This window comes from Cynocephalus volans, chromosome 14 (genome assembly GCF_027409185.1).
Source record: "Cynocephalus volans isolate mCynVol1 chromosome 14, mCynVol1.pri, whole genome shotgun sequence".
In the NCBI taxonomy this organism is placed as follows: domain Eukaryota; kingdom Metazoa; phylum Chordata; class Mammalia; order Dermoptera; family Cynocephalidae; genus Cynocephalus; species Cynocephalus volans.
The window spans coordinates 93,312,046-93,337,058 of NC_084473.1; the positions used below are offsets into that span (position 1 = coordinate 93,312,046).

Here is a 25,013-nt window from a genome sequence, read left to right on the forward strand (position 1 = left end):
TCATCTGAATACAGGGTATGTGTAATTACAAGGTGTAGTTATTGTTTCCATTTCAACAAGTGGTGGCAGTGGTTCATAAGCCACATGACCATATGACTCTGTGCTGCATGACTGCAGAGGTGACAAATCCAGCCTTAGAGCTCAGACTTTGTGTTCAGAATGAGAGCGAGGCCTTGGGGAATCCCTTTGAACTATTGTTCGCACGTTGTCCCCTAGGTTACCCAGTACACAAATATCTGCAGAGAAATTCTGCTGCGGTATGTGCAATCTTTCTGTTTGTTCTGTTTTGTTTCTTTGTAGGTCTAAGCAATTTAATTTCTTTGCTGGGAACATCAAAGGATCTCAGTGTATTCCTGAACTGTTTGTCTTCAAATCTCGAAGCATTTGTCTTCCAGGTACAAAATTGTGATGTTTAGAAAGAAAGAAGCAGGTGTTGATCATTCTAGCTAAATTATAGCCCTGAGTGTCATTTACCTGGGGATATGAAAAAGAGGTTTCACAAGCTCTGGTCAGAAATGTGTCGAGGCTGGCATGGGTATGAGGAAAGAGGAGCGGCCTCTCACCTCTGTAGCAAGGCAGAGAATGGGGGGGGCACGTCACACAAGTGTGTGTGTGTGCGTGGGTGAGCATGCATGTGTGCATGAGCATGTGGGGGGTTTGAGTGTGTGCAGGTTTCTGTGTATGCACGTATGCCGGTGAGTGTGCATGTGTGTGAACGTGCAGTGTGAGTGTGTGCATTGTGTGGGTGAGTGTGCATGTGTGTGAGCATGCGTGTGCACCAAGCAAGAGTGTGGAGGAGTAGAAGAGGTGGTCTGTTTGGGGAGAACGGCACTTGTTTGGGTGTTTTGCAGATGTGTCCCAGTAAAGTGTCTGGCCTGATTTCAGAAACTCAAGGATGACTTGGTTGTGGATGTGGATGGGTTTGGTTCTCCTGGGAGATGTGCCTTTTGGTGGTCACTTTAGTAGGACCTGTGTTTGATTTTCATCATCATCTGCATGGGCAGTCACCATGAAGAGCTGAGATTGCCGTCAGAGAAGCCACAGCACCTCTCACCAGCGGGCCCACAGCAGGCAGAGGGAAGTAGGGGCTGTGACTAAAACCCAGATGGAAGCAAGGCAGCCCAGGGCTCCCGCCACTGGAGACATAGTGCTCCCAAAGGCCGAGGTGGCTGGGAAAGACCTTGAAGAGGGAGTTGGGCTTAAACTGGGATGTGATGTAGGATTTACACAGCTGAGACGGGGAGACAAGGCATTCAGCAGCGAAAAGCGCGGCTGTGTGGGAAAACAAAGGGCTCTTCAGGGAGGAAGGAACAGAACCCGGTGCAGACCGCAGAGACACTCGGGGTCTGGGGACCAGGAACACCGCTTTGGGCATTCTCCTTTAAGCCTCTGGACACATCACTGCCACTCCCCTGTCCCACCCCACCTGGTCTTGTCCACATCCCTGACCTCTCAGTCAAGGAGAAAGGGCAGAAATAATAACTTAGTCCACAAAGACTGCAGGTGACTTTGGGGTCTTAAACTTCCTAGAGATGAACCAGAAAAATCCCCAGGAAGGAGCTGGAAAGCTATTTCCAACCCTCGGCAGGTGTCTGTTTTCGTTTGCTTCTTGAAAATAATCATCCCAGAATCTGTATGGTTTTTATTCCTACTTGTTGGTCTTAGGCGAAGCTTATTTATAGCAGCAGGAGCATGTCCAGAGTTGCATTGCTATTGAGACACATTCATTCGATATGTCGTCACTGATAGAAGCTGTCAGCAGTCTGTCCCTTATTTTGGATACTCACTCAGCCTCCAACTTTAACCACTTTAATCATTAACCCCTGAGATCGTTAATACCAATCCTGCCTCAAAGCAGCACGAGAGGCACGTCCTGCTGTGTAAACCATGTAACACTGTGTGTTTTCCAAGTCTCCATCATCGTATCTTCAGCCTTCACAAATGAGGCGTGTTAGAAAATGCTGTTTTTGTAACCATGTGCCTTTGAAGGGCTTGTTTTTGTTAAGTAGTTTAGCTGATATAAAACAGACTATTGTCAATGAAACAGACTGTTAAAATGCAAGGCCTTGCTTGGGTTGGTCAGGGATGACTGATGGCTTCAGCGGTCACCGTCTGGTGGTCTGCCGGCAGGGGGAACGTCTGACTTCGTCCCGTGCTTTGTTCTCACTGCTCTCGTGCAGTGTGGGCCCAGGAATAATTTCTAAGGGAGGAACATGGAAAGCACACGGTGGTGGGGACGGATGGAAAGCTCGACAGTGTTTATGGCTGATGTCCGGACGTTCGTGCAGAGACAGTTCTGGTCTCCCAGAGCTACCTCTCTTGAAGTTTTAGAAAGTATGCCTGTGTTCTTTGTACTCTCATTGTCCCTTCACCCTAAAATCCCCATCGAACACCGATGGGAGGAATTGCTTCCAAGAGCCCTGTTTCAGATGGTGAGAAACGTGGCTACCGAGGGGCGTAGACACCCACCCAGAGCTCAGGGCACCCTGTACTGTGTTGGGGGCTTTTATGGGACCAGAAGGGAAGAGAACCGATGACAAGAAAGGGCATATAGTCATTTCTAGCCAGTCTTGTCCCTTCTTCAAAGACATGGGTAGAGCCAGTGGGTGGGCCACATGGCATCTGACAAACTTAGAAGAGGCTTTGGAGCATTCATAGCGACATACGCATTTGAAATTCATAGGACTCCCTGCTTTGTAGATCACTTCCAGTGCGGCCCAAGGCTGCTCTCCATCTAGACAGAGGAAATTTCTTAGTCTGCATGTAGCAGCAGCATCTTACTGGTACCCAGTGTAGGGCGACTCAGGCCATCGGATGACCTTGGCTCCCCTGGAGCCAGGGGCGAGGACTTTCCAGCCTGCGATCAGTTGCCCAGTGCAGTGGCCAGCTTCGTTCTTTCCCAAATAAGCTCTATTGCTCTTCATTACCATCGGATTCTGGGCACCCTTCCCACCATTGACTCGCACACAGAAATGCCCATGGGAAACAGCCCCCGACCCTTGGGACAGCCATTCCCGAGTGGACCACAGTGAGGCCGCCTCTGCTGTGTTTTTCTGTCTTGCTTCACAAGTGACGTCTTTTTAAAATTGCACGGTGACTAAACAAAAAAAGGTAGGCCAATTTTCCACCTCTGTTCTTGCCTCCACCAGCTGAAAGGGTTCTGCCCAGGAACTCTCTGCACAAGGGAAAGAGCGAGACCAGATATAGCCCGGCACTTGCCTCAGCCCCCAGCCTTATCATTTCGTCCCTCTCATTTGGCCCTTTTGAAATGCCTGAGCATGACAAATGTATGCATTTGAAAACGTGCTATGCTTCTTGATTTTATCATAAACCCCAGCATTTTTTCCTCACAAAAATGTAATAGCCAAGCGGAAGCAGAGAGGAGTTTATCAAACTGGCCGCCAGCTTCCAGCTGAGATGGAATTTCCTTCTCACGGCCGTGAGCAAAGCCATGACCCTCTGCCACAGAGACAGTTTTGGTAAGTCAGAGAACAAAAATATTTTGTATTCTACCTTTTAAAAATGTAATTACAGCATTTTGTATATTGCTATGTAGAATTCAGTATCTTCTGTTAACCTTTTTATGTAAAATACAATATAGGTACAGAAAACCACACAAAACCGTAGGTATCTTTTTTTCTAATGGCAACGTGATAGTCCATCAAACCATCTGGACTGTATTTCAATTTCCTGTTCCATCATTGTAGGATGTGTAGGAAGCCTCCCCGTGTTTTCGAATGATGAGCTTTCTGACATTTTGAGAAAAGCACCAAGGGAGACAACTGAAAGAAAAAATGGGTTCTTTGGAGCAACTATACTAACTTTCAGGAATAACAATTGATAAAGTCACCACTGTATGCAGAGGATGGAAAGAGTGAGGTAGTATGCATTTTGCAAACTACCTGGTCCAGTAATTTGTCTTCCTGTGTTGGGGAAGGTTTTATCTTTGATGCAAATGCAGCATAAAGAGGACTGTAGGTAGGGAAGTTCACCACTCAACCCTCCAGCTTTGTGGGATGAATCGTTCATTTAACAGGTATTTCTTGAGTCCCTACAATATCCCAGGCACCTTCCTGGGCACTGGGCAGACAGGCAAAGTCTTCACCCCTATGAGTTCACACACTAGTCAGGGCAAGTTGTCCCTAGGCTGTCAGATGTCCTCACGGTGGGTAGGAAGAACAAGGAAGAGAAGACAAGCCCTGTTCTAGATCGGTTTTGCAAACACCCTGGGGCTTTTTTGAGGGTTGCTGCTGTAAGCTGCCATATGGTGGAACCCATTTATAATGAGGCCCTGCCTCTAGTGAAGTCCAGACTGACTCTGTTTTGTGCCAATGCTCTTCCAGAGCAAAGAGAGCAGAGTTCACGTGCAGTCATGGAACAAAATCCAGCCCTGTCTTGGGGGTTGCTTTTCCCACTCTACCTTCTCGGGACCTCCGTATGAAGTCAGAGTATTAACACCAGTAGTTTTTCCCCTTCACGTGGACTATGGTTTTCGCAAGATTAACTAGGCCAGGGGTGGTTGGTCAAACTCACTGCAGACCAGGTCACTCCCTCCAGCAGAGGCAGTATCTCTCACCCCAGATCTGTCAAATAATGAACATTGTGTAGGGGACATGATGAAGAGCTTTGAAATGGATGAAAGTTTCAGCCCCCACCTTCTGGGTTATCCCCGTTTTTCACTGTCTTTGACTTATTTTACAACTCTGTAAGTTGGAGCAACAGTAATGCCAATGATTCTCCTCCCCAGAAATGCAAATGAGTCATGTCTGGTGGATGCAATTGATTCGTGCCACGAAGACAGATTCATTTTGCACTATCTGTAAATCAAGGTCATTATTCTTCATTCCCTGCACTTGTGTGTATTTAGTGCTTTGAATTCTCTTTCCTACCAGTTGCAACATCTTACTAGTTTCCTCATTAATTAATGAATTAGATAAAATCTTTGACTTGTGTTCATCATATGAGTAAGGGTTTTACCTTTATGTGGTCTCCCCTAATCTGTGAGGGATTCCTTCCAAGACCCCCAGTGAATACCCAGAACTGGGATAGTACCAAACCTTATCTATATTATGTTTTTTCCTATACCTATGTACCTATGATAAAGTTTAATTTATAAATTAGACACAGTAAGAAATTAACAACAATAACTAATAAAAAAAACCAATTATAACAAGATACAAAATTCACATAAAATTTATGTGAATGTGGTTTCTCTCTCAAAATACAAGCGGTCTTCAAAAAGTTCATGGAACTTTAATTATTATCTTAATAACATTTTAATAATTTAATAATAATTATTATTAAGATAATAATATTTTAAGTATTATTTTAATTCTATTTTTCCATGAACTTTTTGAAATACCCTCCTGTCTTATTGTACTGTAACTGAAATCGTGGAAAGCATTGACCTAAAGGAAGAAACTGAGGCAAAAAAAAAAAAAAAGTTTATTTGGGCCAAATTTTATGACTACAGCCTGGGAAAAGACAAATTCAAGTTACCTTGAAAAATGTGCTCCACCTGGCAGCAGTTTTGAACAGACTTTTAAAGGGAGAACGGGAGAAGTTAAGGGGCAGTCCCAGAGTTGTTTGCCAAGAATAGACACTGGTTTACTAAAATAACGTGAGCTACTCATCGGCTATACATTGCTCTTTGCACCATAAATTCCAGGGACTTTGTAACAAAGAAAGAGTGAGGGTGACATTGGACAACTAGTGATAACATTTGGAGGGCCGACCCCATGGCGCACTCGGGTGAGTGCGGCGCTGGGAGTGCAGCAGCGCTCCCGCTGTGGGTTCGGATCCTATATAGGAATGGCCAGTGCGCTCACTGGCTGAGCGCGGTGCTGGCAACACCAAGCCAAGGGTTGCGATCCCCTTACCAGTCACAAAAAAGACAAAAAAAAAAAAAAAAACATTTGGATATCTCTACCCATTGGAGGCAGCACCTAGTCTTAAAACGGCCACTAGAATGTGCTTTTTTAGCAGTTAACCCAGAAAAGGGTGTGGAGAATGTGACAGAAGCCCTGTGCACATCTCCCTCTGGGCCTGTTCAATTTAGCAGAACTTGCACTCCTGAGATTGTTCTAAGCTACCTTTATTTCTCAAAGCAAAACTGCAGATGAGGGGGGACCGCTGTATTTAACAATTATTTTTCAATAATTGCAGTGGGCCAGATTTCCCCTTCCATTTCTCAGGCAAACATTAGTGATTGTTTTCTTTTCTGAGAAAGCAAAAGCCTTGGGATGTGCAGCACTTGACTAAGTCACAAGGCCTCCTGTCCCCCATCTCCCTAGCCTCCTTAATGCAGCACTTGCAGGGCTCTGGAGAAGATAGCTCCTTACCCACCTCCCACACAAGAAGATGTAGCCCCAGGCACTGCGAGAGGGGAGGTGCTACATTTCAGACACAACCAAGCAGCAGCAGGATCCCTCCTGCACTCTGCCCACTTCTCCCCCAACCCCCTCTTTACTGCACTGTGTGCCAACCACGGGGTGCTGGGAGGCCAGGGGCACATTCTCCAGCTCTGGGAAAGGCACCCATTTCCCAGTAGGATTTGCTTTGCTCCCATCTCAAGCTAGATGAGTAAGTTCCCTTTTGTGGCTCAGGCTATTGAGCTCTCTGTCCTTTCTGTCCAAAAGCTGCCCTGAGGGAGTTCTCTAAGTATGGATCGCTACACACGAGATGGTCTTACCTAGGCCCCTTTGGGGTCAGCTATGGGAATCAGGCTCTGATACGCAGGAGTTAAAAGCCTCAGAAAAGTTGTTCATTTTACAGTGATTTATTTGTCTGTCTATCAGATGTATTCATATTTGGTTGTCATTTAAATGTAGGCTCCTGGCATCTGTTTCATTTGCTGCTTTCGGAATATGTGACTCACAGACTTCAGTCATGCATAGAAGAGGAAGAGGAGGACGTGGGGACTCTCGGGGAGATACTAGGAGATGACCAGTCTTTTGTCCAGCCAGACCAGGCACTTTTCCACCCTCCAGATTCTTCACCAGCTCAGGAGTATGCATGCCCCAGTGTGGAGTCCCCCGGGGCGATGCTGAAACACATGGGCCAGAGCCGATGTCCTGTGGATATGAGCAGCGTGGTTCTCAGGGTCCTGGGCTTCCTGGTGGACACTGCCACAGGCAATAAGGTAGAGACAGCAGGACACTCGCACCCCTGCCTTCCACACCCTTGTTTCAAGGGAAATAAGAACTACAGGTGGTTAGGAAACCCATAAACATCGCCTTGTCCAAACAATGACAAAGGATTCTACATCTTTGCTTTAGATGATTTTGCCAGGGGTGATTATAATAGCCTATCTGTCAATTGCTGGTCGGCTCAGGTTTGTGTTGCATCACTATGTGCCTGGCACGATTAGATGTGTGGGTTATTTGAGTGAGCTGAGTCTGGCCTTCCCCAAGCTTACCTGGCGAAGTGAGACCAACTGAGCAATAGAGCACCACTAACCACTGGACTGAATGGCATGCACAGAAAATGCCTCCAGTGTTCATAGAAAGGAAACTCTGAATAGTCAGAATACAAAGGATTTTGAAAAGGCTGAGTTGGGGTACATCTTGAAAGATATAAAAGTAAAAGTTGCTTTTTATCTAATACTTACTCCATACCCTTTATATACATAATCTCAAAGCCATACAGTCCCATAGAATATCTGTTCTTATCCTCGTCATCCAATGGATGAGGAAACTGAGGCTTGGAGAAGCTAAGTGACTTGCACCAAGTCACAGAGCAAGTAAATGCAAGACAACAGTAGAACAGAGATTGGAGCCTGTGCCTGCCTGATCCCAGGTCCTTTCTTAGCTCACAGCACCAGACGAGGAGGGAGGTCCTTGTCCCGAGAAGGGTGGGACGCAGGTTGGAGAGGTCGGGATGAGGCCCTGAGTGCCAGGAAGAGGAGCCGGACTGATGTAGGAAGCAGCTGAAACTCCTCTGTTGAGGAGGGGGGAGTGGGCTGGTTAAAAAAAATAATAATAAGGTGACAGCAGTTGTGTTAGTACTAATTTCTAAAACTTCCACACACCTCATTGATTTTCAGCCACTACACAGTCTTCTTTTCTGCCCACAAGGTCTGCTCTTGAGTAGATGAATTGTGCTTAGTAGGCCACCATTAGAAGCAGGTGCGTTGCCCTCAATCCAGATCAATAGTGGTCACAGCCGTGGGAGTGACTCCCAGCCTAAAACCGTTCATGCCCTTTAGTCCTCAAAATAACCAGAACCTTCCAGGGACCCTTTCTTCCTGAACACACCCTCATTCCAAGTTCTCCAGAATGTGGAGATCCTGTACAAACAGTTACTGAGCACTGCTCGGATGAGACAGTCTGCTAGACAAAAACAATATGAGCAGGAGCCAAAGAAATGCATGTCTCCAATTTACAAATTCTTTCTGTCTGCCGTATTTGGTCTTCATTTTCTTACCTTGGGATAGAAAATTCACACATCCACCTGCATTCAGGGCTCTCTGTGCAGTAGATTCAGATGTATGCCTGTAAATGAGAAACACGCCTCCTCTGTGAGTGTGTACATGAGGCAGATGTGACAAGTGAGGCATGAAACAGTGAAACAGTGACCCCAAATCAGGGACCGATGTGTGCGTGGGTGGGAGCTGGACCTGCATGGAAGGGGAACAGCTGGGGGCAGTTAAGGCATCATTCACGGGGCCCATGTTTCAGGGCAGTTGGCAGAAAGAAGGCCCAGTTAGATCTGAAGGAGGGACCGCTCAGCCAGGCTGTGCTCAGGAGAACGACTCTCCCTGCTCCCTGATTTATTCTGGAGAATAAATCCAGGCCTGGCAGCAGAGCCGTTTGCGGGCTGGCCAGCGGCAAACCCAGCTGAGTGTGCTCTGGAGCGTTTATGGAGCCCCAGCAGGACCAGCGTTAGTTCAACTACAAGTGAGAAGCTCTCTCCCCGCCATTGGCTGGGGCAGGACTGTAGCATGCCAATTCGTTAAGGAAAAAAATAATTCAGTGACACTTTTAAAGCTCGGTAAGGAAGACTTTATTTCAGGACCATTTTGATAGGTACAGGGATACAGCAACAGAGTCTTGAAATGGGGGAGGGAGATTGGGCATGGGCAAGTGGGAATTTGTGGCCAAGGAGCAGGGTGGGGGTCAGCAGATGAGAAATTACTAGGAGGAAGCATCAGGGGTAAGGGGGCATTCTGGCTAAACCAACCGAACAGGATTCTTGCTGAAGACAGGCCAGGGTGATCAGACATCACCTGGGGGGTGGTGAGGGATGAGGAATCGGATTAGATATGGAGGGTGATCAGATATGGAAGATGGGGGGTTCTTGTCAACTGACTTAGCAGGATTCTTTGTTAAAACTGGATTTTATAAGGAAGTACACAGACGGGCCTATGAGAGGGTTCAGGAGCCCGACTACATTTTGGCCAAGCAGATAATCTTTGTTGACTTTAACATGCTCCCTAGTCAGCAAGGTAACCACGAGTAAACCTTTGCCTCTTCGGCCAGTAAGAAGGGGATGGAGAGCAGACCCTGACAGTCTCCCGTGTGGGGCACGTGAATGCATTGCCCCCATTTCATAGCGTAACTGAGGCTCAGAAAGGGGTTGAGGAGTTTTCCTGAGGCCACCTCACTAATAACTGGGGGAGCAGGGACTCACCCTACAGATGATCTTCCGAGACTGTCCTTCCCATCACCCCCTCTCTCCCCGTAGGGTGTTCTACCATGTGCTTTAATTCCAAAAGTGGTGACTTAGAAATATATTAAAAATATCTTCAAGTCTGATAAGAGGGCAATTTGGGTATATAAATCCTGGGTTCAAATTACGCTTCTTCCACTTAATAGCTGAGAACCTTGGGCAGGTTGCTTAATCTATGGAAATAACATCTATTTCCGTAGGGCTGGTGTGAGCTTTAAATAAGTTAATCATTGTAAAGTGCTTAGAATATTTCTTAGAAATGGTTAGTACCAATAACTACTAGTCATCATTACTATTTCTCTAACAAAACCTCCTAATCTGAGCACCTTCCCGTAACAGTCTCCACCCAATCCATTAGCTTCTCTGAAGTTCATTGCAATGGGATTTGACCTATATTTAATTGGTGGAAACAATAGAGAAGATATTACATACCTAATTGAACTGCCTATTAAAGCAATATAAGCAGATGAATGTCGGATAATCGAAGGTAATGTACATTAGAGATTAATTAAACCTGCTTCTGTTCATTCATGCCTGCTGAATTAGCTATAATGACTTAAACAATCTAAACACCAAAAAGTTAGCTCTTCTAATTTTTGTTGCATTCATTATTTGGCATTTGCACTCATCATCAACAAATAAAGCACACCCTCTGTGCCCCATCTGCATTCATCTGCTTCAAGTTAACACCCTGCTCAGCTACACATCTACAGCAGCCTCTTTGAACAGAGTAGCACAGCCCTGCACCTACCATAACAACTCGTCAGCATTCCAGATCGTTCCAGATCACCATATCCATCTGTCCCTCATTACAGTCTAGCGACATTCAAAATAGTAAGATGCCAAGGCCAGCTTAAGAATAAAGTAAAAAATTGGGCCGGCCCTGTGGCTCACTCGGAAGAGTGCGGCGCTGGTAGCGCCGAGGCCGAGGGTTCAGATCCTATATAGGGATGGCCGGTGCGCTCACTGGCTGAGCGTGGTGCAGTCCACACCGTGCCAAGGGTTGCAATCCCCTTACTGGTCAAAGAATAAATTTTAAAAAAAGAATAAAGTAAAAATATATAATGATATTAAATAATAATTTTAAAGAACAAACCATGGCTTTCACTTTAGGTCATGTACTCAAGGATTAAAGCAGAGCAAAAAATCTTTAAAAAAATAGGGACTCTTCAGCTCTAGGGTAAAGGTGAAGACGATTGTTGAGAAAGATGATAAACATCATTCTGGGTGCTGATTATTGTCAAACTTAGAGAGAAAGAATGAGAAATGAACTTTCGTTAACCTTGCATTTGAAGTTATCGTGTGCAAATCTTTGTCAAAATACGTTAATTGGTGGGGGGGAGTATTTATAAAATCAGACCAAGAAAATTCATTTCTACTGGTTATAAAGTAATCATGTCCAAGGGTTTGCAAGTCTTCCAAGTTCCCCCAGAGCTAAAAGAAAGGTGGCGGATTATCCCTGGTTCTCGGATAGGAAGACTTGCTCAGGCAGGTGAAGTTCCTGGTGAGACTTGGCACTTAAGCTAAATTAGGACCTGTGAATCTCTCAAATCTGTTACTACCCAATATCAGATGACTGTTTTAACAGGTTTTTCCCCTTATCTAATGGTGTATTTGATGGATGGTGGAGGGAGAGTCTATGTGGGAACCTGAGCTGACCGTGTCGGCTCCAGATACTGGTGAGAACACAGGGACTGGGATCCATAGGGAAGGCAGCCAGAGTGGTGCCTGTCCCCAGCTCCGTCCCATTGTTCACAACTGACCTGCTCTCTCCGTGTCTGTGAGGAAGTGTTGGTTTGCTTTCACGGGGCCTCAAGGGTGTTTCTCACACACTGCAGGTCCGCATTCCTTTTCCAGAAGAGAGCCCACCTGCTCTGCTCCCCATGTCCCTCTCACATCATCCCAAGATTGTGAGTCATCCCAGGAAGTCCTTACCAGAGCCTGAGTGTCCCCCTGAGAAGTTAGGATCTCCCCTAGTAGGAATAAATGCATGATCTTCAAGGGTGGGGGCAAGAGTATGTAGACAAACTCACATAGTGGTTCCTGCAACAGGGAATAGTATAACTTTCTCTTTTTAATCTTATCCTTTTAAACATTTTTCCCCTGGCAGTTCATCCAGATACTGTTGGAAGACAAGGCCACCCAAAGCACCATTGAACTCGGTCTTCCTGTGGGGCAAGAAGCCCTTGTCACCTTGAAAGATGGACAAAAATTTGTGATTCATGTATCAGATGTACCCCAGAGCTCTGAAAATATTTATTTCAGAGAAAACAATGCTAATATGTAAGATTGTTTATTTTAATAGGGCATGAGACAACTGGTAGACTTGCATTCTTAAAAATATATTAAATGCTAAAGTTTCTGTATTAATATGAAAGATTTTATGTACACAATAGATGCATTGTCTATTTTACGTGTAAATGTATTTCAAAGAGTTGGGTTGATTAAACATATGAAGTGATTGGGAAAATAATTTTTGCCTCAGTTGCTTTCTTTTGGGGCTTTCCAAAGTATTTCTATTTTGGAACTTAACAGAAGAGAAATTTGAGAAATCTTGCTGGGAGTAAATAAATGGTTAAGTCTCCAGAGAAAGATAAAATTTGAAGACTACAAACTGGTACAGGTAGTAAAATGCCAGTGGGAACATTTTTCTTCCCCTTGGTAGGGCCCCAATACAAATAAAGTTTGTAGAAAGATTTCCTCAGGCAGTGAGAAACAAAAAAACTAATTTGATATCACTCATACATACTCACTCATCCATTAAACACTTTTTGTTCACCATCCCAATTTCCTTAAAGTGAGGTAGAATTTTGAATGCAACAGTGTTTGCAATAAACGTTCATGTCCTGCTTCAGTTCACTTTCTGTAGCAAAATCCTAAAAACTGTTAAAACTAAGAATAGACCATTGTTACACCAGATCCATTTTATGTAACTGATTATAATATTTAAAAGGAATTTTAAAATAATGCTTAACATGATTTCTGATATAATTGAAAATAGAGAATATTTTATTGATCTTATATTACATATGAAATGAACTAAATTTAATTTACATTCAAATAGGAAATGAATTAAACTCACATGTGAAATGAATTAAATTTCCCTAAAAGCTTGAAAATTTGAAAGAAACAGGAACTGAATGTCCCTAGATTCATTAAGAATTATTCATTTTTATGATTAAAAAGGTAATTCTATTTTAGAGCCCTTTACAACTATATTTGATATAATATCTTTTTTTTTTTTAGCTACCTGAGAGTAGTTGTTCTTTGTCAGAGAATAGCTCTGAGAACTTTATTCTTTTGCTCACTGTTTAGTGACGTTGTGTTATGTGTTTGCTCACATGTAAGTAGACAGTTGGTGGCTGAGTCGTGGAACAAAGGTAACCACAGGATTTGTAAGTCTGGGAACAGTGAATTTTGGTTGTATATTTTGGGGTAAACTGATTAGCTGAGAGCTAGCAGAGGTCATTCTAGGCATTCTGTCTTTGAATGCCCAGGTTCATCAAAGAAAACAATTTCAATTGTTTCTCTCTAAGGTTAGAAGTTAGGGTAGGGATGAGGGTAGGTGGCAACAGAGAGGAGAGGGAGGGGCTTCTGGGACAGTTGTGATTTTTATTGTTAATGGTTTCTTTTTAATTTGGTCTTGAGGCCTCTCTGTCAAAAGTGTCCATAATCTGAGAGAAAGAAACAAAAGATACTTAAAACATCCAAATGAAAATCTATAAAATGTCAGGAGTAAGACAATGCCTTTCACGTACAACCATAAATGTAAATGGATTAAATTCCCCACTAAAAAGACTGGCTGATTGGATTAAAAAGCTAGACCCAACTATACACTGTCTTCAAGAGACTCATCTAACTTGTAAAGACACACACAGACTAATAGTGAAGAGATGGAAAAAGATATATCACACAATCGAAATCAAAAACAAGCTGGAGTAGCTATTCTTAGATAAAATAGACTTTGAACCAAAAACTATGAAAAGAGACAAAGAAGGCCACTATATAATTATTAAGAGATCTATCCAGCAAGAAAACATAACAATTATAAATATGTATGCACCCAACGTCAGAACACCCAGATATATAAAGCAAACACTATTAGACCTACGGAGAGAGATAAACCCAAATACAGTAATAGTTGAGGACCTGACCACACCTCTCTCAGCATTGGACAGATCATCTAGGCAACAAAACAACAGAGAAACACAGGATTTAAACCACACTTTAGACCTATCAGACTTGGCAGATATCTACTGAAGATTTCATCTAACCACACCAGCATATACATTCTTCCTATAAGCACATGGAACATGCTCCAGGATAGACCACATGTTAGGTCACAAATCATCTCAACAAATTTTTAAAAATTGAAATCATTTCAAGTATCTTTTCAGACCACAACAGATTAAAACTAGAAATCAATAACAAGCAAAACTCTGGAAACTATACAAACACATGGAAATTAAACAACATGCTCCTGAATGACATATGGGTCGAAGAAGAAATTAAACAGGAAATTTTAAAAATGTGTCAAAACTAATGAAAATAAAGACACACCACACCAAAACCTGTGGAGCACTGCAAAAGCGATACTAAGAGGGAATTTTATTGTAATAAACACATACATCAGAAGAATAGAGACATTTCAAATAAACAACGTAATGCTAAACCTCAAAGAACTTGAAAAATAAGAACAATCCAATCCTAAAATTAGTAGACAAATAACTAAGATCAGAGCAGAAATAGATAAAATAGAAACTCCAAAAAACTATACAAAGGATAAATGAAACAAAAAAATTGGTTTTTTGAGAAGATAAACAAAATAGACAAACTGTTAGCTAGGCTAACTAAAAAAAGAAGAGAGAAGGCCCAAATAACAAAAATCAGAAATGAAAAGGAGATGTTATAACTGATACCTCAGAAATACAAAGAATCATTTGAAACTATTATAAACAACTATACGCCAATAAATTTGAAAACCTAGAGGAAATGGATAAATTTCTGGACATATGCAAATTACCAGGACTGAACCAAGAAGATGTAGAAAGCCTGAACAGACCAATAACAGACAATGAGATTGAAGCAGTAATCAGCAGTCTCCCAACAAAGAAAAGCCCAGGACTGGATGGCTTTACTGAAGAACTCTACAAAACATTGAAAGAGGACTTAACACCAATTCTCTTCAAACTATTCCAGAAAATTGAAACAGAGGCCATTCTCCCAAACTCATTCTATGAGGCCAGCATCATCCTGATATCAAAGCCAGACAAAAATACAAGAAAGCAAGAAAACTATAGGCCAATATCTTTGATAAATATAGATGCAAAAATCCTCAATAAAATATAAGAAAATAGAATACAGCAACACATTAAAAAAAATTATACACCATGATCAAGTGGGATTCATCCCATGGATGCAAGAATGGTTCAACATATTCAGGTCACATCAACAAAATCAAGGAGAAAAATCATATGATTATCTCAATAGATGCAGAAAAAGCATTTGACAAATTCAACATCCCTTCATGGTAAAGACTCTCAGCAAATTAGGTATAGAAGGAAAGTATCTCAACACAATAAAAGCCATATATGGCAAACTCACCAACAATATCATCCTGAATGAGGAAAAGCTGAAAGCTTTTACATTGAGAACAGAAAGAAGATGAGGATGCCCACTCTCACCACTACTATTTAATATTGTATTGGAAGTACCATATACCAGGTAACATATAATGTTATAGCCATACCATAACATTGTATGGCTAGTACCATAGCAATCAGGTACAAGAAAGAAATAAAGGGCATCCAGATTGGAAAAGACATAGTCAAATTGTCCCTTTTTGCAGATGACACGATCCTATATATAGAAAAGCCTAGAAACTCTACAAAAAAACTCTTAGAGTTGGTAAACAATTTCAGTAAAGTTGTACAAAATCAACACACAAAAATCAGTAGTGTTTCTATTCTCCAACAATGAACCACCAGAAAAAGAAATCAAGAAAGCTAGCCCATTTACAATAGTCACCCAAAAAATAAAATATTGAGGAATAAAGTTAACTGAGGAGATGAAAGATCTCTATGACAAGAACTACAAACCACTGTTGAGGGAAATTAAAGAGGACACAAAAGGTGGAAAGACATTCCATACTCTTGGATTAGAAGAAATAACACTGTGGAAATGTCCATACTACTCAAAACAATCCACAAATTCAACACAACCCTCATCGAAATACCAATGACATTCTTCACATAAATGGAAAAAACAATCCTAACATTTATATGAAAAAACAAAGGACCATGAATACCCAAAACAATCCTGAGCAAAAAATAAATAAAGCCAGAGGCATAACGCTACCTGACTTCAAATTATACTACAAAGCTATAGTAGCCAAAACAGCATGGTACTGGCATAAAAATGGACACATGGACAGATGGAACAGAACAGAGAACCCAGAAATCAACCCACATACTTAAAGCCAACTGATCTTCAACAAAGGCACCAAGAACATACGATGGGAAAAAGACTGCCTCTTCAATAACGGTGGTGGAAAAACTGGACATCTATATGCAGAAGAATGAAACTAGACCCATACCTCTCGCCATATAACAAAATCAACTTAGAATGTATTAAAGACTTATATATAAGACCTAAAACTATAAAACTCCTAAAATGAAAACATAAGGGAAACACTTCAGGAAGTAGGATTAGGCAAAGACTTTATGAGTATGACCCCAAGAGCACAGGTGACAAAAGGAAAAAAGAACCAGTGGGACTATATCAAACTAAAAGGCTTCTGCACAGCAAAAGAAACAACAGAGCAAAAAGACAACCTGCAGAGTGGGAGAAAATATTTGCAAACTATGCATCTGACAAAGGATTGATGTTCAGAATATAAAAGAAACTCAAACAACTTAACAGTAAAAAAACAAGTAACCTGATTAAAAAATGGGCAAAGGAGCTGAATAGGCATTTCTCAAAGGAGGACATACGAATGGCCAACAGACACATTAAAAAATGCTCCAAATCACACAGCATCAGGGAAATGCAAATCAAAACCACACTGAGATATCATCTCACCCCAAGTAGACTGGCCATTATCAAAAAGACAGACAATAACAAATGCCGGTAAGGATGTGAAGAAAGGGGAACTCTTCTACACTGTTGGTGGGATTGTAAATTAGTGCAGCCATTATGGAAGATGGTATGGAATTTCTTAAAACAACTACAGGTAGAACTGCCATGTGATCCAGCAATTCCACTGCTGGGTATATACTCAAAGGAATGGAAATCATCATGTTGAAGGGATACCTGCAGTCCCATGTTTATTGCAGCTCTATTTACAATAGCCAAAACTTGGAACCAACATAAATGTCCATCATCAGACAAATGAATAAGGAAAATGTGGTATATTTACACAATGGAATACTACCATAATAAAGAATGCAATACTGCCGTTCTCAGCAACAAGAATGAATTTAGAAAAAATTATGTTAAGTGAAGTAAGCCAGTCACAGAAAGAGAAATGTCCTCACTCATAAATGGGAATTATAAAATAAAAGAAAGGAAGGAAGGAATGAAAGAAGGAAGGAAGAAACAACAATCTCAATAATATGTTGAATTTTCAAAAGGAGAAAACAGAACTGAGGTTACCAGAGGTGGGAAAGGGGGGAGTGGGACAGGGAGTATGGGAGGAATTGGTAAAGGGCCATAAAAACAATTACATTGTATAATTTGAATATACTAATTATCCTGATTTGAGCATCACATATTGTACACAGGTATTGATATTCAACTCTGTACTCCACAGATATGTACAATCATGTTTCAATAATTTTTTTTTTTTTAAAGTGGCAAAGATAGCCACTCTCTAGGAGAGCCCATTTTGGGTGGGGGAGGAGAGTTAGGTGTGTCAGTCAGGAGACACAATGAGGAAGTGAAACCAAAATGCATGAAGCAGAAAAAGTTTATTACATACAGACACCCCCCCCACCCCCCCCCACCCCCCCGCAAGAGGCTAGGCGGTCAGGAGGCCAACCAGAGGTCTGAAGGTGGCAGGGAGCTCAACCAGGGCTGGAGGTAAGAGGGAGGGAGGACCTGTGAGGCCAGCCTTTATCAAGGTTCATGGGCGTTACCCCTCAGGCTTCCCCTCAGGGTCTGTGGATTCAATAGTTTAAAGGAAACATACGAACGGGGGGGGGGGGGGGGGCACTTATCTGCATGACTCTGGTGTTGACCATTAGACTTCATTGTGGTCAACAGCTGTGGGCTGTGTTGGGTTTTGGGGCAGTGGGATGAGGAACAAGCTGGCCATATCACAACCACACAGGGAATAGAAATTTTAGGTCAAAGATGATGACGTGCAACTGGGTTTCAAACAACTTACATCAGGCCTGAAGATGGATGCCATATTAAATTTATGACAGGGACCCTCACAGTATTCCAGTTCTCAGTCTGGGAGACAGCCATCCAGTGGAGCATGTTCACCTTGTGAAAATGTCTCAAAGTGGACAATTTGATTACTTTTCTGCAAATGTTACATATGAAAATGTGTCTTAAAAATAAAAGGCACTGCCCACGTTATGGGGATTGGATTATAGGTTCCTGGTGGGAGAAGAGCTAAAAAGCACACAGAAGGATTCGCAAGAGTGAACACTCAGTTCAAAAAGGCACCAGGGCCAACAAGCAGTGGTGTGAGAACAGACCTGCAACTGCAATGGGTATGTCTTTGTTCTTAACTCCCAGTGCCCCTTCCTGATGAGCTGAGACAGGAGGCCCAGCAGGGACAGAGAGAATCCAACCACCTCCACCTCTCCCACCACAGGCCTCAAGTCCAAAAGCAGTTCTCAGCCAGGAGAGAGGAGAAGTTTGATCTTTAATAAAGTTTGATGTTTTGATGATTACACTGCACTGGATATTTAGTTGCTAAACAGAGATGACTCCTGTGATTGAAAGTGACTGATGGTCTATTATTTGAAAGTGAACATAAACCCGACCAGGAAATCTCCCTCCCTCCCCCAAACTTGGTTTTTTATCCAAGAGCCAGAAATAATCTACAGAGCAGGTTGCAAAATTATTTTCCATTTATACCATGGATCAGTTCACTATCATGGTATTTCAAACTAATCCTTAATGGCTTGAAGCAATCACCATTTACTTATTATTCCTCACTAATCCACAGTCACTTTGATGGTTCTGCTGATCTGGGCTCACTCAGCCATCCCAGGTCCCTAATAGGTTGGACGGGGGCTGGCTGGTCTGGGATGACTCGACTAGGATGCCTGGGGATCCTCCGTGTGGCTCCCACCTCCCTCTAGCAGGCTGGCCCGTGCATGTTCTCATGGCAGAGGGGGCATCCAAGAGAGCAGAAGTGGAAACACACAGCATGTTTTCACACCTCTGCTTGTTAAGAACATCATGTGTGTTCCTAACCCATTGGCCAAGGCAGGTCACATTGCCAAGCTCAGAGTCAGTGAGAGAGGGGATTACTAACAGGTGTGGACCCAAGGAGGTGTCCAACCACTGGAGTCGTCAATCAAGTCACTCTGCCACACATCTTATCAAGTTCAATTCATTCAACATAATGTCTACATCATTAGAGAGACAATCTCGAGTGGAAATGACCTGCTCATGGTCATCAGGCAGCAGTGAGACCCTGACCATCTGTGCAGATTCCACAGTCACCCCCATGGCATCATCAATTGGGACATTACTACAGCACTTCCTCCATACACCTTAACTTGATACGAAACATAAACATTTGATCCTCAAGTATGCACAGAGGCAATAGCATTTCTGCAACAGGAATGATCATGAGACCCTGTACAGACAGAGACTTCCAGGGCATAGGACTGACTGGCGGCATGGTGCCTGCAGAAGGAGAAGCATGTCACGTTTTTCTTCCCGGTGATAACAGCTACACCCACATAGATCTTGGAACATCAATTTTCAGTCATGATGATGAGAAGCTGGAAGCCCACCAACATTCTGGCAGCAGACAGATTTTCCAGACACAGATATTTGATCTAAAACTTACAGCGATGTGTTCCAAAATTAAGTACTGTCTTTGACATGTATTTATTCTTTTACCAGGTGCTCTTTAAGCAGTAGGCATCATCCATGAATAAAATAGGCAAATCCCTGCTCTCAGGGAGCTTATATTCCTGGTAGGGAAAGACCAACACCGAACTGATCAGTAAATAAAAGCAACATGTCTTAGGTGGGGATAAGTGTTACAGCGAAAATAACACACAATAAAGGGGATAGAGTGAGAGGGGACGATGGGGGCGCTGCTTCGCACAGGGCTTTCACGCAAGGCCTCTCCTGCAAGGTGTAATTTGTAAAGAGATCTGAAGAAAGGAGGAGAAAGGGAAGGTGTGAGGCTTCTAATGAGGGCAGGAGAAGGAATCAGAGAAGTGGGTCACACTGTCAGGCAGCCCCAGTGTCCCCCTTGAAGTTAATGGCCATGAATTTAAAGGGATTAAAAGACTTAAAGTCATTATTGGTTTCTAGAAATACAACAGCTACTTTATTTGAACCAACTCATCAGCTGGAACCTACTAAATATTCTCTATTAAATATTATATATATATAGAAAATATATATATATCATATATAATCATATAAAATATATTATATATCATATACATTACCATATAAAAATATATTATATATATCATATCTTCTTAACATCAAAAAGCTGGCAAGATAGAAAAGAATGTTGGTCAAAACCTAAGAGAAAGTGGGATACAGTGAGAGCAGCTGAACCGCAGGGCTGCTTTTTCCAATCCACACAAATCCCAGCTTCTGTTTTGCTGATCTCTTAGGGTGCAGAGGGCAGCCGTCAAATGCCAGAACCCTCCCAGGGCGGGGAAGTGGAATAGCAGACCCTCCCCATCATAAATCAGAACACCCAAAGGGCTGCACTCTGGGAAAGGGTGAGTCAGAGGTAAACCTGCCCCTACCTGCCCCTCAGGGGATGACAAAGGAAGCTGCTGAGTAGATCAGAGTGAGGGAAAGCCGTCCTGAGAAATTGTAACCAAAAGCTTGCCCCAGAGCAGTTTCTGAAGACTTTTTTTTAAGGATATAATATAAATACCACAACATTCTGCTATTCAAAATGTATAATTCAATGATTTTTAGCATATTTAGAGTTGTGCAAACTATCGCCATTTCTGTAGACTGGATGCCCCCACAGCATCATTGAAGCTTAATCCCCACTGTAACTGCTGAGGATGGGAAATCCTATTATGGTAATTAAAGGTGGGACCATGAAGAGGTGATTGGATTGTAGGACCGTGCAGCAGTGAATGGATTAGAAATGGTGGTCAGGGGTGTGGTTCTGAGGGCTTTAGAAGAAGTGGAGAGTCTGTCTTTCTCTCTCTCTCTCTCTGCTCTCTCTGCTTCCACCATCTTGCAGTGTGAGACCCCTGGGCCACTGTCACCACCACCAGACGGACTTTGGACTTCCCAGCCTCAGAAGCTGTAAGCAATAAATTTCATTTTCTTTATAAATCACCCAGTTCCGTGTATGTTGTTATAAGCAATAGAAAAGGGCAAATACAGCCATGATCTAATTTTAGGACATTTGCATTACCCCAAAAAGAAACCCAAATGCACTGACGGCCACTCCCTCTTCCCCTTTCTCCCAGCCTCTAGCAACTGCTCCTTTTATTGACAATTAATATTCCATTGTACGGGTAGACCACATTTTATCTGCCCATTCATCATTTGATGGACATTTAGGTTGTTTCCATTTCTGGGCTGTTATGCATAATGCTTCTCTAAGCGTTTGTGTGCAAGTGTTTGTGTGGACGTGCATTTTCATTTCTCTTGGGTATACACCTAGGAGTGAACTTTCTGGCTTGTATAGTAACCTTGTACTTAACCTTTTGAGGAACTACCAAACTGTTACCCAAAATGGCTGCACCATTTCATATTCCCACCGGCAATATTTGAAAGTTCCAGAGTCTCCCTATTTTCGTCAACATTTATCACCTGCCTTTTGATTACAGCCATTCTAGTGGTTGTGAAGTGGCATCTCATTGTGACTTTGATTTGCATTTCCCTAACGACTAATGATGCTGAGCATGTTTTCATGTGCTTATTGGCCATTTGCATGTCTTCTCTGGAGAAATGTCTATCTGAGTCTTTTGCCTATTTTAAAATTGGGTTATTTATTTCCTTGTTACTGAGTTGTAAATGGTTTTTATATATTATGGATACAAATCCCTTGACAGGTACATGATTTGCAAATTATTACAACAGTTAAGTACTTCAGTATGGCTCTGTAACAGAATTTTTTACCTAACCAGAACTCCTTTAACCCACCTAATAAAAGTAAAAATATTCTCTCATATCATCTAGTACTTAGCGCATAGTCAGTTTTCTCCACTTACCTCAAAAATGGCTTTTTACAGTTGACCCGTACATTGCATTTTGCCTTATATCTCAAGTCTTTTTATACCTATAACCACGCAGCCCTAGTTTGTGATGCCATTTATTTGTTGAAGAAGCTAGGTTATTGTCCTTTGGAATATCTCATACTCTAAATCATATAATTTATGCCATTATTTTCTGTATTTCTGTAAATTAGAAGTTAGATCTAAAGGCTTCAGTAGTTTCCAGTTCAATTTTTTTTTCTTTTTTGTAAAATAATTCATAGATAATCCTGTGCTCTTCCTACCACATCCTACTGTATCACATCACATTAGGAAAATACCTGTTGTCACTATTTTGGGTTGAATGTTTGTGTCTCCCCAAACTTCATCTGTTGAAGCCCTAATCCCCAATGTGATGGTGCTTGGAGTTGGGACCTTTGGGAGGTGAACAGGTTTAGGTTTAGTTGATTTGGGCGGGGCCCTCATGAATGGGATTAATGACTTCATAAGAAGAGGAAGAAAGTGATCTCTTCTTTCTCTCTCCACGCACAAGCACCAAGGAAAGGCCACATGAGTGTACAGTAAGAAGGCGGCTGGCTGCAAACCACGAAGAGAGCCCTCTGCAGGCACCCTGATTCTGGAGTTCCAGCCTCCAGAACTGTGAGAAATAAAGCCCTGTTGTTTAAGCCACACAGTCTATGGTATTTTGTTATAGCAGCCTAGGCTTACTTTAGATTGAGAATTAAAAGAGGGACAGACAGTCACTGTTCCACTTTTAATTCTCAATCTAAAGAGTTGAATTAAAGAATTAATCAAAGAATTAAAGAATTAAGATTAATCGGTAGACTCAGGATTGCCAGACTGATCCATCTGTTATAAGATTCCACACCAATAGTTTACTTGGTAATTTTCTATACTGAAGATTTTTCCCTGATTGTTTCATTAGAAGTGGCAAAATGATTTTTCTAATTGTATAATTCCTTCTAGACATATTAGCTGGAATTCATCTATAAAACAAATCTTTCCCTCATCGATGATTTGGTTACCTTGAAATATAATTCATAAAGGAAAAGCAAGATAAATGCTTGAATCATTTTGCTTTAAAAACATACATAAAATTTCAGAATAAATTATTTTTTAAATTTATTTATTATTATTATTTTTACATTCTAAGATGTTGTTGCAGAGCAGTTGTCGGGGAAGGGAGAGGGGAAAGAGAAGGAGGATAGAGTGAGAGGAGGAGGAAGCGGGGTGTGGTCGAGGCCTGTGGCAACCCCCTCATTCCAGCAGGGGATCCCAGGGGACTTCTAGCCGTGGCTCAGGTGGACTTCGAGGGGGGCATGGCTGAGGCCCTCTTCACCCCCATCGCAGGGGCCTGGAGTGCTTCCAGTGGCAGCTCAATCATGACTGGTCCAGATGTGGACTTTGTGGGGCATGGCTGGGGCCCTCGGCCACCTACTGCCCCAGCTTGGGAGCCCAGGGTGCTTCCAGTGGTGGCCGGGTGGTCATTGCTGGGCTAGATGAAGACACTGGAGTAGCATGGCTGAGGCCCTAGTCACCCCCAACCCTCGCTTGAGAGCCCAGGGTGCTTCTGGCAGTGGCTTGATGATTCTCACTGGGCTGCATACAGATGTTGAGGGTGTGTGGCTGAGGTCTTTGGTCCCCCACCACTCCAGTTCAGGGGCCTGGGGCGCTTTGGGTACAGCTTGATGGTCATCATTGGGCTGGATGCAGATGTCAGGGCATGTGGCTGAGGCCTTTGGCCCCCAACTGCCCGGGTCCGGAAGCCCAGGGTGCTTCTGGCAACAGCCTGGTGCTCATCACTAGCCTGGATGCAGATGTTGGGGGGCATGGCTGAGGCCCTTAGCCCTCCTCCCACCCCGGCTTGGGAGCCTGAGGGGCTTCTGGCTCTTCTAGGTTTTATAGGTGTTCTTTGGTGGTGTTAGACCTTTACTGGTTAATATCAGAACTTTGTCTCTGATCTGTGGGTTTTCTGGTTTTTTTCTTTCAGTTCTGTGTTGGATTATTCATTGTTTCCACTACTTAAACTCTGCACTGGAACTCATTTGTTTTTCTTTGGTTACTTCTAAAATGGGGGAAATTCCTGTGGGAACCAGCACGTGAGCCCTGTGGTTGAGTTAAATTGCTGCTTTGCTGCTGATTCCCTGGGGAAGGCTTTTTGTGTGACTCGGGTTTTAATTGTTGACCTTGTAAGCACTTCTGGGTCTTGTGAGGTCCAGTATATCTGGGTTGTGTGGAAACTGTGGTATAGGCCTGAGACTTTTCAGCAAACTGCACCCCATGCAGATCTGTATTCCTGACCACTCTCCACTGAGTGGTCCTGTACTGATGGGACGGCCCATCAGCTGTCCACGCTGTGCCCCAATCTCCCCGCAGTGGCCCGTCTCCCTATTGCCCACACTCCAAACACTCCCCATGGGACAAGCCATGCACCTGTCCCATGAGATGACTCACCAGCCTCTGAGCGGCTCTTTTATTCGGTTGTCTGTGGCTCCTCTCTCTTATGTGGGTCCACAGGAACCCTGTCAGTGGTCTTGCTGTCCTCGGCACCACCAAGGCCCTCTTCTCCCCTGCTGCCTCCAAGCAACTTCATACAAAGGGCACGGCTTTTGCCAGCTCTTGCTCCATAGGCTCACCAGGACCAGCCTTGAAGTAGTCAGGGCTTGAAATGGTGGGAGCGATCCTTTCTTTCTCTCATAGTGGCTTCTCCTTCCTTCATGAACTTTGTAGGTCTCTCCTCCTCTTCCTCTGAGCTCTAGCACCCCCCAGCTTGGCAGTCATTGTTTTGTAATAGTTGTGAATTGGTTGATTGTGGGAGAGGGTAACACTGGGAACCATCTATTCTGCCATCTTGATTTGCAACAAGTGTTACTGTTTTCAGAATAAATTAGATGCCTTAATTGTTGTTGTTTTTAATCATTATGAACTCAGAGAAACCTGTGT

At 42.9% G+C, this 25,013-nt stretch overlaps 1 protein-coding gene across 1 annotated transcript in view; it reads left to right on the plus strand.

The window, feature by feature from the left end:
* RFX8 (regulatory factor X8) overlaps positions 1-12,110 on the plus strand; it is a 56,661-nt gene extending 44,551 nt beyond the window's left edge. The window contains exons 8-11 of the mRNA XM_063078864.1: positions 301-395; positions 3,365-3,479; positions 6,831-7,141; positions 11,780-12,110. Coding sequence (XP_062934934.1) covers positions 301-395; positions 3,365-3,479; positions 6,831-7,141; positions 11,780-11,956 — 698 coding nt within the window. The 3' untranslated portion in view covers positions 11,957-12,110. The remainder of the gene's footprint in view (positions 1-300; positions 396-3,364; positions 3,480-6,830; positions 7,142-11,779) is intronic.
* The last annotated feature ends 12,903 nt before the right edge of the window (positions 12,111-25,013 follow it).